At 53.7% G+C, this 15,378-nt stretch overlaps 1 protein-coding gene across 5 annotated transcripts; it reads right to left on the bottom strand.

The window, feature by feature from the left end:
• Positions 1 to 22: 22 nt before the first annotated feature.
• Positions 23 to 15,378, bottom strand: SPRYD3 (SPRY domain containing 3). 5 transcript variants are annotated; one of them, XM_028532596.2, is made up of 12 exons: positions 15,254 to 15,378; positions 13,722 to 13,868; positions 12,439 to 12,514; positions 11,836 to 11,960; positions 11,375 to 11,510; positions 10,520 to 10,705; positions 3,446 to 3,595; positions 2,975 to 3,032; positions 1,995 to 2,114; positions 1,736 to 1,908; positions 1,218 to 1,398; positions 23 to 792 (listed from the first exon to the last, which is right to left on the bottom strand). In XM_028532596.2, exons 1-11 carry the CDS (start codon positions 15,328 to 15,330, stop codon positions 1,264 to 1,266), a joined length of 1,383 nt encoding a protein of 460 aa, XP_028388397.1. In that variant the 5' UTR covers positions 15,331 to 15,378; the 3' UTR covers positions 23 to 792; positions 1,218 to 1,263. The 5 variants fall into 5 exon arrangements, with proteins under 5 accessions (XP_028388397.1, XP_035874857.1, XP_028388395.1 ...); XM_036018964.1 differs by having other exon boundaries at positions 13,722 to 13,889; positions 15,254 to 15,355; XM_028532594.2 differs by having other exon boundaries at positions 23 to 1,398.

Here is a 15,378-nt window from a genome sequence, read left to right as displayed (position 1 = left end):
GAAAGAACTCCCATGTCCTGGCCATGCTGATAAATATGGAAACTCCGTCTTTATTGGCTGTATAAACATCTCTGTCTGTACATACAATTCATACATCATAGTGCAGGGCCTGGGGGGGCGGCCCACAGGGAGGCCCCAGCAGCTACCCCTCCTTCCCCCAAAGCCCTGCCCACTCTGTGCAAACCGAGGCCAACAGCTCCTGTCCCCATTTTCTCCCAGGAGAAGTCACTATATGGGAGGGGGTCAGAGGTCAAGGGGATAGGAGACAAGAGGGCTTGCAGGGGGAAGACACATATGAGCGCTAGAATCAAACACTGCAGCGAAGCGGACAACTGGCACAGGCAGCAAGCAGGGTCAGAAAGGGGAGTGAGGGGCCCAGCTGCCCTCCGGGGTACTCAGTGAGGGCTCTGGGGTCTTGCCCTCCCTTCCACAGGAGAAACATGCTCTGGAGTCTCAGCCTGCGTCCCGGGGAACTAGACACAAGGGCACCACTGGTAGACCAAGGATGGCAAGGGGGACATAGGAACAAAGGCCTGAGTCTCCGGCCTCCCGTGACAGCCCCTCTCTATGCCATTAAATAAGTAGTGGGCACCCGTTTATGTGTGTCCAGCTCGGGGAGCTGAAGACTCCGTCTCTGGAACTCTGGTGCCTGACCAGGTGGTGAGGGAGCAAGCCGGCGCTCAGGAGAAAGAACAGAAGCCCTAGAGCAGTCTTCTTGGGACAGCAGTCAGTGGGAGGAGAGAGGGCCCAAGAGAGCCCCCCTAGCCCAGCCAGGGGGGATGACAGCAGCAACTGGTTCACATGATGAGGACCGGGAACAAAAAAGAGAAGATGCAAGGAGAAATACTGCGGTAAATAGGGGAGGCAGGGGGCTGTCTCGTCTCTACCCTCTGCAAAACCCTTGGGCAGGGGGCCCAAACAGCAGCCTAGACAGAGCGCTCATTTCCCTCCACTCACACAGGCCAGTGGGGGAAGGGGGGTGTGGAGCCCACTAGCCAAAGCAAGCGGGACCCACTGATGCAACAACACTGTTCTTTGGGTCTGCTCCTGTCCCACAAGGAACTAAGACCCAGAGACTGACGGTAAGAGTGGCACCGGGTCAGAAACCTGGGCACAGAAAGGCTGGGCGGGGGCCTGACCTGGTAGGGGCACAGTGACTGTATACCCTTGGGACCTGCCAGGCAAACAAATCCTCAGAGGAGTCAGGAACTGGGTACCTGGTCCTGTAAAGAGGGAGAGGAAGCTGGTGTGCAGGAGAAGCCCCTAGCCACTCAAGGGGTGCAGGTCCACTTTGACTTTCTCCCCACAGCTCAGCATTCCGATGGTGGGAAAGAAGCCCCCAGAGGGTACAACAGCATCCTTCTTCCCGATGATCTTGCCATTCCGAGTAAAGAAAACCTGGGGTGGAGGTGGAGAGAAGAGTGGAGCAGGCAGTTCTGGCGGGTTGGAAGATGCTGGAGCTACACAGGCCTAAACCCTGTACACTCCCTACTCCCAGCAACGCATGCAGAGACTTGGGGTGATGCAGGAAGTGACCACAAGAGGGCATCCTAAGGCTGGAAACCAGCCTCCCACCTGGAGTCTCCCACTCAGCCCTCCAAGTACCTCAATACAGAACACACCCATAACAGTACCAGGCCTTCCCTGCTTTCCTACCCGGGCTCTACTTTCTGCTCCCACTACTACCAGCCCTGCCCCGACCCAAGAGCCCCAGTCCACAACCCTCCACACTCACCACCACCTTCTTGCCCTCATGCTCCTGCTCTATCTCTTCTCCATCCTCTTCCTCTTCCTCTTCCTCCTCTTCTTCTTCCCCTTCCTGGTGCAGGTACATAACATTCCGGACATTCCGGACAGCTCGGGCAGTCGGGGAAAGGATCACTGTGTCACAACTGTCATCACTGTCACCTAGGAGGCCAGGAAACCTGAGCTCCTGTGGTACTGCCCCCACCCTCTGCCCAGCCAGCCTAGTTGGCCACCCCACCCCCACTCACCCTCGCTGTCCAGAATGTAGTCCCGGGGAAACATGATTCCACAGCCCATAATGTCGCCTTTGTAACAGCGTGGCCCAAAGGGGTCCCCCACACCACTGCCATGGAAGATCTTCCCATCATCTGTTGGAGGGAGGGGAGAGAACACACGGTGAGGGAGGGGCTGGCACTACACTCCCAAGAGCAGCCCCGGCTTAAAGGTGACGTTCCCCTGCCTGCCTCTCTGGCCCAGAGGAAGGGAGGAGATAGGTGAAAGAAAGATGTAGAGACAGAAATGGGAAGAGGGCACCAGATTAAAAGAGGATAAAGAGAGAGAGCCCTGCTGGTGTGGCTCAGTGGATTGAGCACTGGCCTATGAACCAAAGGGTCGCCAGTTTGATTCCCAGTCAGGGCACATGCCTGGGTTGTGGGCCAGGTCCCCAGTAGGGGGCATGTGAGAGGCAACCACACATTGATGTTTCTCTCCCTCTGTTTTTCCTTGCCTTCCTCTCTCTATAAAAATAAATAAACAAAATCTGTGAAAACAAAAAAGGACAGAGAGACAATGTGGGCATTCCAGGGGCTAAGGGGGAGACTTCTCAGGGAGCTGGTCAGAGAAGGGAGAGGGGCCAGGGGTTGGAGGGAAGAGGTGGGACCAGGAACTCAGGGTTTGTCCTTTCTAAAGAAAGCACCAAAGGAAATCAAGCTGACCAAAAAAAGAAAATGCAGAATCTGCAGGAAGGGCACAAAGGGAGCCAACTCAGAGGCCAGGAATGTCCAGTTTGGGCCCAGATCCCCCACCCTTTCTCCGCTCCCTGGCTTTTGGGCTTGGAGGAAAAACACGGATGAGGAGAAAGCAGCTTTGGAAGAAAAGGAGATGTCAGCAGGGGAAAGTCTCTCCAGCCAAATGCTGGAGGAGATGCCACTTGGGAGAGTCAGGAAGCTCGATGTCCGTGTTTCCACATCCCCACAACCCTAGCTACGCCAGGACAGCCTCTGCTCACCTGCATGATAAGCCACAGACCCTCTGCTCCAGCCAGGGTGCCTGTTCTTGGGGTAATCCTGCACAAGGGAGAAAAACAGAGATCTATGGTACAACGCACAAAAGAGGAGAGGAGAGAGTGGCATTGAACCTTCAGTCTTCTGGAATAAACTACAACCCAGACAGCTGCTCACCACCTCCGCAGCCTCACCCGCTTCAGGCACTTGAGGTTGCAGGGGCAGCAGGGAAGGCGAGGGGGTTCCTGGCTTTCCTGGCCAGGGCGGCAGGCTGCCCGGGCCCCACATCCTGGGCACACTACATGTGGTGCAGTCAGGACACTCTCTCAGGTCACTTGGGATCGGCACCCTCACACAGCAGACCCACACAACCACGTCCTGTCTCGGGCTAAGACCCTCCCTCTGCAGACCGGCCCCCAGACCCACCCAACAGCCCCCAAGTGAGCAGCTCCACAGGCAAAAACAGTTGTGCTCACCTTCCGGGCCAGCCCCAAGGCGATGTAGCATTTCTCTCCGGGGTCTACGATCTCCACTTCGAAGTAGTGGCTACGCGTGCTCAGGGGGTGCCGGGCCTGGGCCAGCCCTACGTCAACAATGCTCTTGCCTTTGCCCAAGTATTCCAGCAGCTGTGGAGGGAGAGAGGAGGAGGGAGAAAGAGGCAGGCTGAAACCCACCCTGGAAACCTGGTCCCAAGGCAGTCTGGGGACCAGTTTCCTGTTCCTGACAAAAAACCCTGGCTGCAAGGTAAAGGATCCTAGAGGTACAATGTGGGCCCCCCTGTCCCAGACAGACCTGGGAGAACAGGAGTGGGTCGGGAGCAAAGGGGCAGCATGAACAAGAGGGCTGGGCCCCTTGCTGAATACTGCACCCACCTGCCTACTGAGCCAATGCCAGTAGGCAAAGCCGGTTTGCGGGGGAGACAGAGAGAGCAGCACAGCAATCCCAAGGGCTGAGTGCTGGGAACCACACTAGGGGTCTCCAGGCTACATTGGCACTTCCCCGAGGAACCCTGCTGGGAAAGGTACACCCAGGGCGCCTGAGCAAGAGAAAAAGGGAAGTGAAGGCTAGGCTCAGAGGGAGGGAACATGGCAGCTTCCATCGGGGCCGAATGGGGACAGGTTAGGTGCCAACTCCAGATGTTTCGGGGAGGAGAGACAAGCTCAGAAGCCAATTCAGCCTGGGATGGACCTGAAACAATTTCTCAAGGTCTTTGTTATACTTGGCTTCGGACAGAACTGTTCACAGCCGGGGTCAGGGGGCTGCTGAGAGGAGCCAAGGAACTCAGAAGAGCCAACTCTACTCCTTCATGTAACATGAGGGAGGGAAGCATGCAGGACAAAGCTAGAAGGCAGGTTTTGCCACTCCCGGCCCCTGTGGCTCTTTCAAGCTAGAGTAGAAGTGTGGAGGGGAACGAGGGGAGATGACCGACGGGCTCTTGAGGCTCTTCAGTCCCACAATGGTCCTGCCAGGGCATGATGGGGCAGCACCCCCCAATCTGGGAGGATTTATTTATCAGTTGTCATGGTAATAATGGGCCTATGACTCAACTCCATCCCCTCTTCACCCCACCTTTCAGCATCACCTGGGATTCCTTAATCCCCTTTTAATTAGCCCAACTACCCCTTGAAACTTTCTTTAACCCTCCTACCCTTCCAGCCCTGAAGAATACACATTCCCTAGGACCTCCTGCACTTCTTCCTGGCAAGCCTTGAGATGCTGGCCTCTCATGCCCCAAAGAGCTCCTGCCAGAACAGGAGAGGAATTATGTTCACTGGCACCAGTGTGGAAACCTCTGTCTTCAGCAGAGGCAAGTCCCCCATCCTTACCACCCCCTTCAGAGAGTAAATGAAGGGACTTAGTCCCCATCTCAGTTCCGGATTCCCAAAGCCCCGCCATCCCAAGTCCATCTTCCTCTCCTCTCCAAAGAGAAATGGAGGCAGAGTCTGGTGGGGTGGGGGCTGGTCAGGGTAAAGCCAGAGATGTACAGGAGACCACCTAACTTCACACCCAGGCTGACTCATTCCTCCAGCCAGAGTCTTACCCGTCTTGGGTTAACACCAGCTTTTCTATTTACACTCCTAGCCCCATCTTCTCCATATATCACACTGCTTTGACTCATCAGAGAGCAGTCCCCTGCATCCCCTTCTGAATTTCTGGATACTAATTAAGGCCCACGCTGTTTGAATTCTGTTTATGGTCCTCTGAATGTTCTCTGCCCGGCCTGGGTTCCTCCTCTGAATCTCTCCCCACAGGCCGGAAGGGATGCGGCTTGATGCACACTAACGAGCTTCTACCCCACCCGGTCCAAGCAGCCCCTAGCTCACCCTCCCCACTGGGTGGGGGGCCCCACAGCTGCCCTTGACCACTCCATCCAATTGGCTTCAGCACAGGAAACGCAATGTTCTCCACCTTCAGAGCCAAGAGAGCGGATCCAGACCCTGATCCTTGGGAAAAACCCTCCCAACCATCCCTCTGCCGCAGCGCCGAGAACGGGAGCGCTGCAGTGGCGCCTGTGGACCCGGTGGGGGTGCTTCTTCAGGTTAAAGGCCCAGAAAATTAAGCACACCAACTCGGGACTCCAAAACCCACTCCCCACTCCTTGGAGCGGTTCAGACAGGCTGCTGGCCGCCTGCAAGCCCAGATCCCAGAACAATTTGCCCTTGTCAAGAGAGGAACCACCAGCCCCTCAGGATAGAAGCCACTTCAATTCATCTGTTCCTCCTGCTCTGGGGCAAAGTCCCCCCAGGCCTTCCAGAGCCTTCTCAGAGCATTTAGAGGGACAGAGTCGGGGGAAGTTTGGCCTCCCTGACAGAACCCTTGCTTGAGTCCACTCCTTCCCTCCTTGGACCAGGGCTAGTAGGCACCCAGGGGAGATGGTAGGTTAAGTCCCTAGAGTCTTGGTTGCTAGGAGCCTGATGCCAGTCCCTTAATCTGCGCCTCAGATGCCTCTTAGTTTGAAAGAGAAATCAAACAGACTGGGTTCCTTACTTGCTAGCCACTGACCTTGAGCAAGTGACTTTTACTTCTTTAAGCCTCAGTTTTTTCATCAGTAAAATCAGGATACTACCATCTGCATCTCCAAAAACAGGGGAGAAGACTAAACAAAGTGTCAAGTGCTTAGCGGAGAGCCTGACACCCACCTACTACACGATCAACACAGGCTTCCACCTTTCCCTGAATCAGAAATGGGGGTTGTAACGGACCACGCCAACATATTAGTGCCCCCTAAACTTTAACAGTCACCCCAAAGCTACAACAGACTGGAAACGCCGATCACAATTCACGAAATGATCTTTCATTTCGGCCTTTACGTCCCACTGGAATGGGCCCTCAGAGTCCCAGAACTCAGTACTGTTTCCACAGTGGTACAGATGGCCTCGGGACAGATGGCCGCTTCCCAGATGACTCCACCCCAACCGATCAACTGTCCTCCTCCGCCCAGTGTGTCTCTTCAAATAATGCCCAGTCCGCAGGAATGTGCCTCCACATCTCTCGTGGCAGGGTGGGGGCCTCCTCCTCAGGACTCTCGAGCCCCGCTGCCTCTCATGGGTCCCTCCGAACACAACCAAAGCCTTGAGAGGCCGAACGGGTGGACTCGACGCCGCAGAGAGGAGGCTGCAGCGTGCGCGCCACCCTCGCCTTGTACCAGTGGCACCTCCTCAGCTCCTGCTTTCCTGCTGGCATCCACCCTCCTCCTCTCATCAGCAGAAACTCTAATCCCTCTTGACAGGAGCAAGGCAAGGCTCGGTGCCCCAAGGGCCCAGAAGCAGCAGAGACAGGAACCAAGAACATGCTCCCCACCAGCCAGCTCACGTCCCAACACAGGTCTCCTCCTGGGTGGGGTCCATGAAGGACCCCTGGGAGGGTGAGGCCTCATTCACCCCACTTTGTGTACCGAAGCTGTTGCCCCGTCTCTAAGGAGTTGTCAGAGGAGCAATGAACAGGAAACAAAGACAGAATGAGTCTAATCCCCCAGCCTTACTGATGCCCCCCACCCTGCACCCATTACCTCACCGTGCAAAGCCTGAGGGCAGGGATGAGGTGAGGGGCGACACTCCCGTCTCTGAGCAACGCAGCAGCAATACTTCGACACCCCCAGAGGTCGGGGGAGGGGAACTCTTTAGGGGGAGAAACCCAGGCCCCAGGAAGCGGGCGGGGGGGGGGGGGGGGGGGGGAATTCCACTCAAGAAAGAGCCAGGTCTGACTATATACAGATACCCAGATTATGCAAACATGACTACCAATTAACAACTGTTGAATCTAAGTAGAGGGTACATGAGTGTTCCCTCTACCATTATTTCAACTTTTCTGTTATGTTTGAATTTTCTAAAAGATTTTATTTATTTATTTTTAGAGAGAGGAGAAGGGAGGGGTAAAGAGAGGGAGAGAAACATTTATTGGTTGCCTCTTACACACCGCAGCCAGGGACTGGGCCCGCAACTCAGGCACGTGCCCCAACTGGGAATCAAACCAGCGACCCTTTGGTTTGCAGGACAATGCCCAACCCACTGAGCTACACCAGTCCAAGCTGTTTGAAATTATTTTAAATGAATTTGGAGAGAAAAAGGGGTGAGGACTTGAATCCGTGCTCTTCTTTATGGGAAGAACTGGTAAGAGGGAGAAAAAAAGGTGACTGAGAATTCCAACTGAGAAAACGGGCTGGGAGCGAGAGAATTCCAAGGCAGCCAAATAAAACCACCCAGGGAGGGCCTTGGCTGTAGAATGCAGACAGGAGAATCCCGGGGAAGTGGGAACTGAAGCCCAGAAATTACAGACTCATCTGAGAGGAAAGGGGCAGGAGGAGGGGAGAGGCTGGCTAGAGGACAGCGGGCCTGGGGAGAGGTAACAGCACACATTAGACAGTGGAAAGGCAGGGAGTGGGGAGTCAAAGAATATCTGGGCCTCATTTCACCACTAAATCACCTTTTGACATTTGAACAAGTCTCTTAACTTCTCTGAGACTGTTTTTCTTATCAATGGCCCAATATGATATTCGGGAATGTGTGGCTGCCACAACAACTAGGGGAGGGGTACCGGAGGGGTACCGGCGTCCTACATCTAGGAGCAGGATGCTAAGCATCCTGCCCATCAAGGGACTTTCTCACCTAAAATGCCCACAGCCTTCACACTGAGAAACCCTGGACCGGACAGCACCAAAAGCATCTCCCAAACGCTTAGGGTGCTCTCCTGGGAAGGTCACCCAGGGCAGGAGAAAGGCTTGAACGCAGCAAAGGTCTGAGGTCCCAGGTGAGGTTCCCCACAGAGAGGAACGGAAGAAAAAAAACAGGAGGGGCAAAGAGAAGAAACAGCTGTGCTGGACACAGAACCTGGAGGCGCAGGCACAGTCCCAACGGCTGGATCGAAATTCCATGCACGATCACAGAGGGGAGGAGAGCAAGAGGCAAGTGGGGGAGGGGGCCACGGGGATGGAAGAATGTGGGTCGGTCACCCTCATCTGAAAGACGGGATAGTTAGCAGGACTAGGGCAGAGAGAGGCACGTGTTCCCCAGGCGAGCTCAGGGAGCAGCGTGCCCCCCTGCCAGCTGTCACAGGCTAGAGTGAGGGTCTGAGAGAAAAGCCAAACTCAACAGCTTATGTTTAAGAAAGAAAAAAAAAACCTTCATTACATGGCCTGAGGGCATTGCAGGGAGGGCAGAGAGGAATGAAGGCTATTTATAAATGTCTACAGGACTCTGCATCAGTTAGAAAAGATTGCCTGGGAGGAGCGGGGAGCAAAGTGGAGACAGGTCCAGGCAGGGAAAGGGTGCCAAGAAAACACTCTTGAGGAGAGGTCAGGGACGAGAGCTGGAACATCGCCCTGGCTCAGCCCCAAGTTCAACTCTGTTGTCAAAATAATGGTGCCAAAATGATGGTAAAGGGGAAAAAAGGAAGGGAAGAGTTAGGAGTTAAAGAGTGGGCATCTGAGCCCTCCCGGTGCACAGGCACTGCGGCCCTTGGACCCGTGTCAGGAGGGGTACCGAGTGTCAGGAGCAGCGGGACAGCACACTTTCTGCCAGTTTCCTTGAGTCTGACTCACCTTAAACTCCAGAAGGAGGGACAGGGTGGGGGCCTTGCTCATAATCCACTCCCACCTCCCACTGCTTCTGTTTTGCTATCAAAGACTGAATTGAAAACAGCTTAGTTTGGGGCAAGAAGGCCAGTGGTGGAGAAAAGGTTGAGTCAGGTGCAAGAGGGCAGCAAAGGGACAATTCAAAGTGGGAGGCCGAGCAGTCCACTAGAGGTCAGGCCCAGACACCTGGCTCAGCCTCCACTCACTCCCACCCCGGCATGAGGTACAGAGGGTAGATATGAGAAATTTCCCTCTCTCAAGGTCCACACACTACCTAAGAAAGTTTAAAATCCAGGGAAAGAGCCCTGGCTGGGATGGCTCAGTGGATTGCATGCCAGCCTGCAAACCAAAGGGTCTCAGGTTCAATTCCCAGTCAGGGCAATGCCTGGGTTGTGGGCCAGGTCCCCAGTAGGAAGAGCACAAGAAGCAACTACACATTGATGTTTCTCTCCCTCTCTCCCTCCCTTCCCCTCTCTCTGAAAATAAATAAATAAAATCTTTGAAATCCAGGGAAAGACTAATAAAGAAGGTATGACAAGAAGATGTATAAAAAACAAGCTTTGGAGGGTTAAGGATTCTCACTGATCTCCCTGCACCTCTATTCTCACCCTCCATAAAATGTAGGGGGAAGACAGAAGAGATTGACATTGACCCTTATTCAAAAAACCCTCCAAGGACCTCCCCACACTGGTGGAACTTGTGAACACACCTGCCCCACAGCACAGTGATTGGAAAGTCTGGGCCAGCTAAGCTGAGATCAAACCCAAAGGGGGATCCGGGCATCCTGCTTCCCAATCAGCCCCAGGGCAGCAGAGGACACCCGATGCTGAAGGGACCAAAGAAGGCGAAGGAGAACTACGTGTGTTCCAAGAGTAAAGGTCTCAGATGAAGGGGATGGGGAGAAAGCAAATCAACGCTAAGGAGAAAATAGACCAAAGAATCATGTCAAGCCCAGGCTGATGTTGCTGAGTGGATTAAGCAGTGGCTGTGAACCAGAAGACTGCCAGTTTGTGTCCCGGTCAGGGCACATGCCAGGGTTGTGGGCCAGGTCCCCAACTGGGTGTGTGCAAGAGTCAACCAACTGACGTATCTCTCACACATCAATGTTCCTCTCCCTCTCTATCTCCTCCTCCTCCTCTCTCCATAAATGAAAGAAAGAAAGGAAGGAAGGAAGGAAGGAAGGAAGGAAGGAAGGAAGGAAGGAGGGAAGGAAGGAAGGAAGGAAGGAAGGAAGGAAGGAAGGAAGGAAGGAAGAAAGAAAGAAAAAAGAAAAGAAAAGAAAAGAAAAGAAAAGAAAAGAAAAGAAAAGAAAAGAGAATCATGTCAAGACCCCAGGCTACCCTACCAAAATTCCCATTTCCTAAAACCCTACAAAAGACACTGTCCTCACTCCCAATTCTAAGCAATTCAGACATGTTTATGTGGCCCACATGTGTCCTGCGCAGCTCTCCCTGCCCCCACACCACTGCCCCTTACTTACAGTTCCACAGACTCGGACGTCATGCAGCCGGCCCCATTCGTCCTCATAACTGTCCACCATCATGACACTGTCGTCCTCGCGGCCCAGCTCAGCGTTGAGGTGCAGTCGTACCTCCTCACCCAGGGAGTGCATGCCCACTGCCGGGAACAGCCCGTCTGGGGACATGGGCATGATGGTGGAGCCCACCTGCAGCGGGCGGTAGGGGGCTACCCTCAGCTCACTTTTCCATAGCTCACCTAACTCTCACAGGGTACTCTTGAGATGATGCAAAAAATGACTATCACACATGCTGACAGACAGAAAAACAGGTACAGAAAAAATGTTAAGCCTGCAAAGTACTCCTGGATGAGTAAGGTATCCACAGAGCTACAAGGCAAGCACAGGTCTCTCAACTTGCTGCCAAATACTTCTGGTATGAGCGAGTGTGCCCGAAAGCAGGCAAGTGCTGAGGCCTGGGTGCTGCGCAAGTCCAACCTCTCGGCCAAGGCCCGATAAAGTGGTTTTCCGAGGGTGGGAGATGGCACTGGATGGCTCTCCCTGCTGCGTGCTCTCATCCCATCTCTTCACTACTACTAGTCTCTCTCTGAACCTCCACAGTTTCTGCTCATCCTCCACTGCACTAACTGCCCCACTGCATCTGTCGTTTGGGTAATGTCCTGGCTTCCCCTGGGCAGGGAAAGCGTCTTCTCCTACAGGTAGGAAACTTCAGGAGAACCTGAGGCTGGACTGAAGGAGACAGGAACTGAGCCTGTGGGTCCCCGGGTAAGCCCCAGCCAGCGGACTCTTTCTAATTCCTCCCACAAATTATTCAATACCTTCAAACTGCTTAAAACCAACTTGGGATTTCCCACTCACCCGCTTTCCATTTTTGGTGAAGAAGATCTGAGCGGTCTGCACGTCAAAGGACACGGGCTCAATGCCGCAGCCAATCCGGTCCCCAGAGTTGCACTTCGATCCAAACTGGCGACCCTTGGCTCGGCCATTGTACAGCCTGTGGACAGAGTAGCACAGACACAGGACCTGAGCTGAGCCTCCCAACTTCTCCCCAGTGCCAGGAGCTGAGGCCTCATCCCACTGCTCCCAGGCACTCTGCGGCGGCATCCACCTATGTCCTGGCATGAGTCCCACCGTTTCCTCTAAGTCTGCGAACCAGACTTAGGGATGGCCGAAAAGCTACCTTCCTGTCTGACCAGAAAAGTCTATGAAAATACCCCAAGATAGGTGAAGGAATGGCAAAAGCCACTCTGAGGTACCCCTTCATATCGAAGCCCCCCAAATCCACAGGAAGGGGGTCAGGTTCCAGAGAGCGCACTCACTTGCCATCATCAGCATGGTAGGCTACAGAGTCAGGCAGCCAGCCAGGCTGGTGATCCAGACTGTAGTACTGAGGGACCAGCCCCACGGCAATGGTGCCTCGGACACCACTGTCCACAATGGACACCTGGAAAGAGGAGAGCAGGGCACAATTAGCATAGAAGGGAGATGGGAACTGCTGGGGTGCAGGGAAGGGGAGTTAGACACCAAAGGGGGCTGAGGCTCAAAGAGACAACAGACTTGCGCATCAGAGAAAAAAAGAGGGCACTCAGAGGGAGGACTGGGAGAGTGGGCCTACTTTACCGTGATTACTTAGAAAATAATTTCCAATTAATGGATAGGAGATGCAGTAAATGTTGAGCTTGGGTTAGGGAGTGGAAAAGGACATGGATCAAAGTCTGGGATATGGGTCAAGGTCTACTTAGATGACGGGCAGGAGAGCATGACAGGACTCCAGGGTATCTATCGCTCAGATTAGGCACCATGCTATTCTGTGCCCTTTCCCCAGCCAACAGGACAGCCCCATGGGAAATAAAAGGCCCAGACAGTGAATCTAGTAAAAAGGGTCCTTGGAGCTTAATGCCCTCACCCCCTGCTCTACCCACCTCAAAATAATTGCTGTCCTTGGTCAGGGGTCGAGAAGCAACGTAGCAGCCAACTTCTCCGGAGTTTCCATGGTAACTGAAGAAATGAGTGGGAAATTCCATTAGCAGCCTAGCCCAGAAGTTAGGGGAAGGGCCTCATCTCCAACCCCCACCCTATGAAGGTCAGCACAGAGGAGAATCCACTAGGCCACACACTTCAGGACAGCTTCACAGACAACATAAGATACTTGAAGTCACCCACTCCTCCCGCTGCCTCCAATAAGGATCCAACCCAGACCAGACCAACGCAAGCCTGGTTTCTTCATTTCCAGGGGCAAAAGAAATCAGAGCCTCCCTTAGTTGCCTATTAGGGGGTCTCACAACCCTGTCTAACCTCAATCCCTCATGCTGCAGCTTCGGCCCTTTTCCTCTGGCTCTGTCCTCAGTGGAGCTGGAGAACGGCTGGTCTCTATCCTCTGTACCAAAGCCCTTCATAGATTGGAAGACAGTTATTCAGTCCCCACTCCTCAGCTTTCTTGTTTCCAGGCTAAATGGCACGACTTCCTTCCCCCCTTCAATGACAACTTTGTGAGTTAGGCTCAGAAGGAATCAGGGGAGAGGCTCAAGCCAGGAAAAAGAGAGAAAATAAACACAAACACACAATCCAAAGGGTTGTAAGGTGATGAGTGGAATGCACTAGGTAACTGTCCTTCCCCAAACAGGAAATCCACTGCCTTTGAAATGGCCACTCTTCACCTAAGGCAACCCCTGAGACACAGGCAGAAGGAGACCCTAATACCCCATAGCCCACTGGAGTCCTCTCAACAGCACTTGGCACCTCCTGAGACCCCTGGGAGCCTCCTATCTCTCACATGATTGTTTCCAATGCAGACCAGGATAGTGACCCAGAGACGCAGGCCAAAGGGAGTGCTGGCGGAAGCAGCACACTGCTCCACTCAGAAAGGCCTCCACGGTCACCAGCATTTCCCTCCCAGTGCAGGGTAGACAGTCCTCTGGCTCTAAAAAAGCCCCTTTTTGCCCTGGCCAAGTGGCTCAGTTGGCCAGAGCATTGCCCCATACACCAAAAAGGTTGCAAGTTCAATTCCCAGTCAGAACACATACAAGACACAACAAATCAATGTTTCTCTCTCATACTGATGTTTCTCTCTCTCTTCTTTTCTTTCCTCTCTCCCTATAATCAATAAAAATACTGTTGGGTAAGGATTAAAAAAATTAAAATGCCCTTTTTCATCTCTAAGATCTGGCACAAAAAGGAAAATGTAGAAAAACTCTCCTCAACTCACCTCAAAGTGTCTCCATCTACAAGAATGTGCTTGAACCTCTCCTGATACCGGAAAGCCCGAACCTCCCGAATCTCTCGGATCCGCCGGCGCCAGTTCAGAAACCGGTAGTGCAGATTGAGGTCATCCATCTTGTTCATGAGAACAAACCTGCAGGTGGGGAGAAAGGGACTGAGGAGGAAGCAGGGCCAGCCCTTAGCAAAGCATCCCAGCCTGTTTTACCAGGAACGTGGTACGAGCACTGCACTTGAAGCCAGGTGCCCGGATTGACCTCAGCAAGGTCAGGAGGATTGATCTCCATCCTCATCCTTTCATTCAACAAAGATTTACTGTTCTAGGCGCTAGGGACATGCCGTGAACAAGATGGACAGGATGCCTGTTCTGATAGAGCTTCTGTTCTAGTGTAAGGAGGCATGACAGACAACAAACAGAATCATGTTTGACAGTTGAAAAAACAGAGTGAGGTGATAAAGAAATGGGGTGAACTCTATCTAAAGAAGGCGTCTCTGAAGAGGTGCCATTTCAGTTGAGATGAGGAGCCAAACATGTGACAAGTCACAGAAAGAGCACTCCAGGTACAGGGGACAGCCAGGACACTGGTCCCGGGGGGTAGAAGGTACCTGGCCTGGTAGAGAAATGAAAGGGCCAGGGTGGCTGGTGTGTAGGGAATAGGAGAGATAACACAAGAGGATGAGAAGAAGGCAGGGGCCAGATTAAGGCCTAGAGACCACAGTGAGGAGTCTGTATTTTATTTCAAGTGTGATGGGAAACCTGTGGAGGGTTTTAAGCAAGGAAATGATATGAACTTAAGGTTTGTCAGGTCTTAAAGATCATTCAGGCTGTTGGTTGGAGAACTGACCATAAGAGAAGAGAGAGTGGTGAACAACTACGAGGTCGTCGCACCAGTTCAGATGAGAAATGGCATCCACTAGGATGGCAGAAGTGAAGATGGAGAGTAAAATGACCTGGGTTTTTGAACCACCAGTGGTGCTAACATATGAATGAATGAATTTTTCCTGGGAGCTGAAAGTGAGAAAAAAGGTGAGGTACTTCTCTCTTCCTATCCCCAAAACCCTGAGACAGGGGTTCCATCAAGACCTGACAGTGCTTTGCACGTAGTTTGTGCTTTAATAAGCCTTGGCAGGGCTGAATTCAATCCCAAACCAGCCACCACGTGGCCCGGGGCTCAATCCGAAGTAGACACTGGCGCCCCAGACCCAGGGGTATGTGCTTGCCCAGAAACCAATAGCCACGGCATCGGGCAAGTGGAGGCCGCACCAGCACCCTCCTGCACTCCGGGCATGGCCTGGTCACTCAGACGACACGCAGGGGCAACACAGCCGGCCTGTCAGTGTAACAACGCACGGTCTCGTCCATCCCGGCACCGGGCCGAGGGTCCCAACGGGGTGAGCCTCCAGACCACAGTGCAAGACACCGCCCATAACCTCGAAGCCCTCGCCCAAGACCCCTGCCTCCGGCCTCAGGCTCCGGGGAGACCCGAGATCTCTAGGACCCCGCCCCCGATCCCCGCCTACCGGGGCCGCCGCGTCCTCCTCATCCATAGGCCTCTCAGCTCGCACTCTAGCTCTTCGGCCGCCGCCACCACACACATCCGGGTCCCCGCCCTTCCTACGCTCCCCAAGGCCCGCCTCTCACCATC

This window comes from Phyllostomus discolor, chromosome 2, assembly GCF_004126475.2.
Source record: "Phyllostomus discolor isolate MPI-MPIP mPhyDis1 chromosome 2, mPhyDis1.pri.v3, whole genome shotgun sequence".
Lineage (NCBI taxonomy): Eukaryota > Metazoa > Chordata > Mammalia > Chiroptera > Phyllostomidae > Phyllostomus > Phyllostomus discolor.
This window is presented reverse-complemented; position numbering and strand designations above follow the sequence as displayed.

Coding starts and splice junctions, on each gene's coding strand:
- SPRYD3 (XM_036018963.1), bottom strand. CDS start 15,330: ATGTGTGTGGTGGCGGCGGCCGAAGAGCTAGAGTGCGAGCTGAGAGGC. Junction 11,961..12,438: donor AGGACAGCAATTATTTTGAG/GTGGGTAGAGCA, acceptor TCCTCTTTCCAG/GTGTCCATTGTGGACAGTGG. Junction 3,596..10,519: donor ACGTCCGAGTCTGTGGAACT/GTAAGTAAGGGG, acceptor CTCCCTCCACAG/CTGCTGGAATACTTGGGCAA.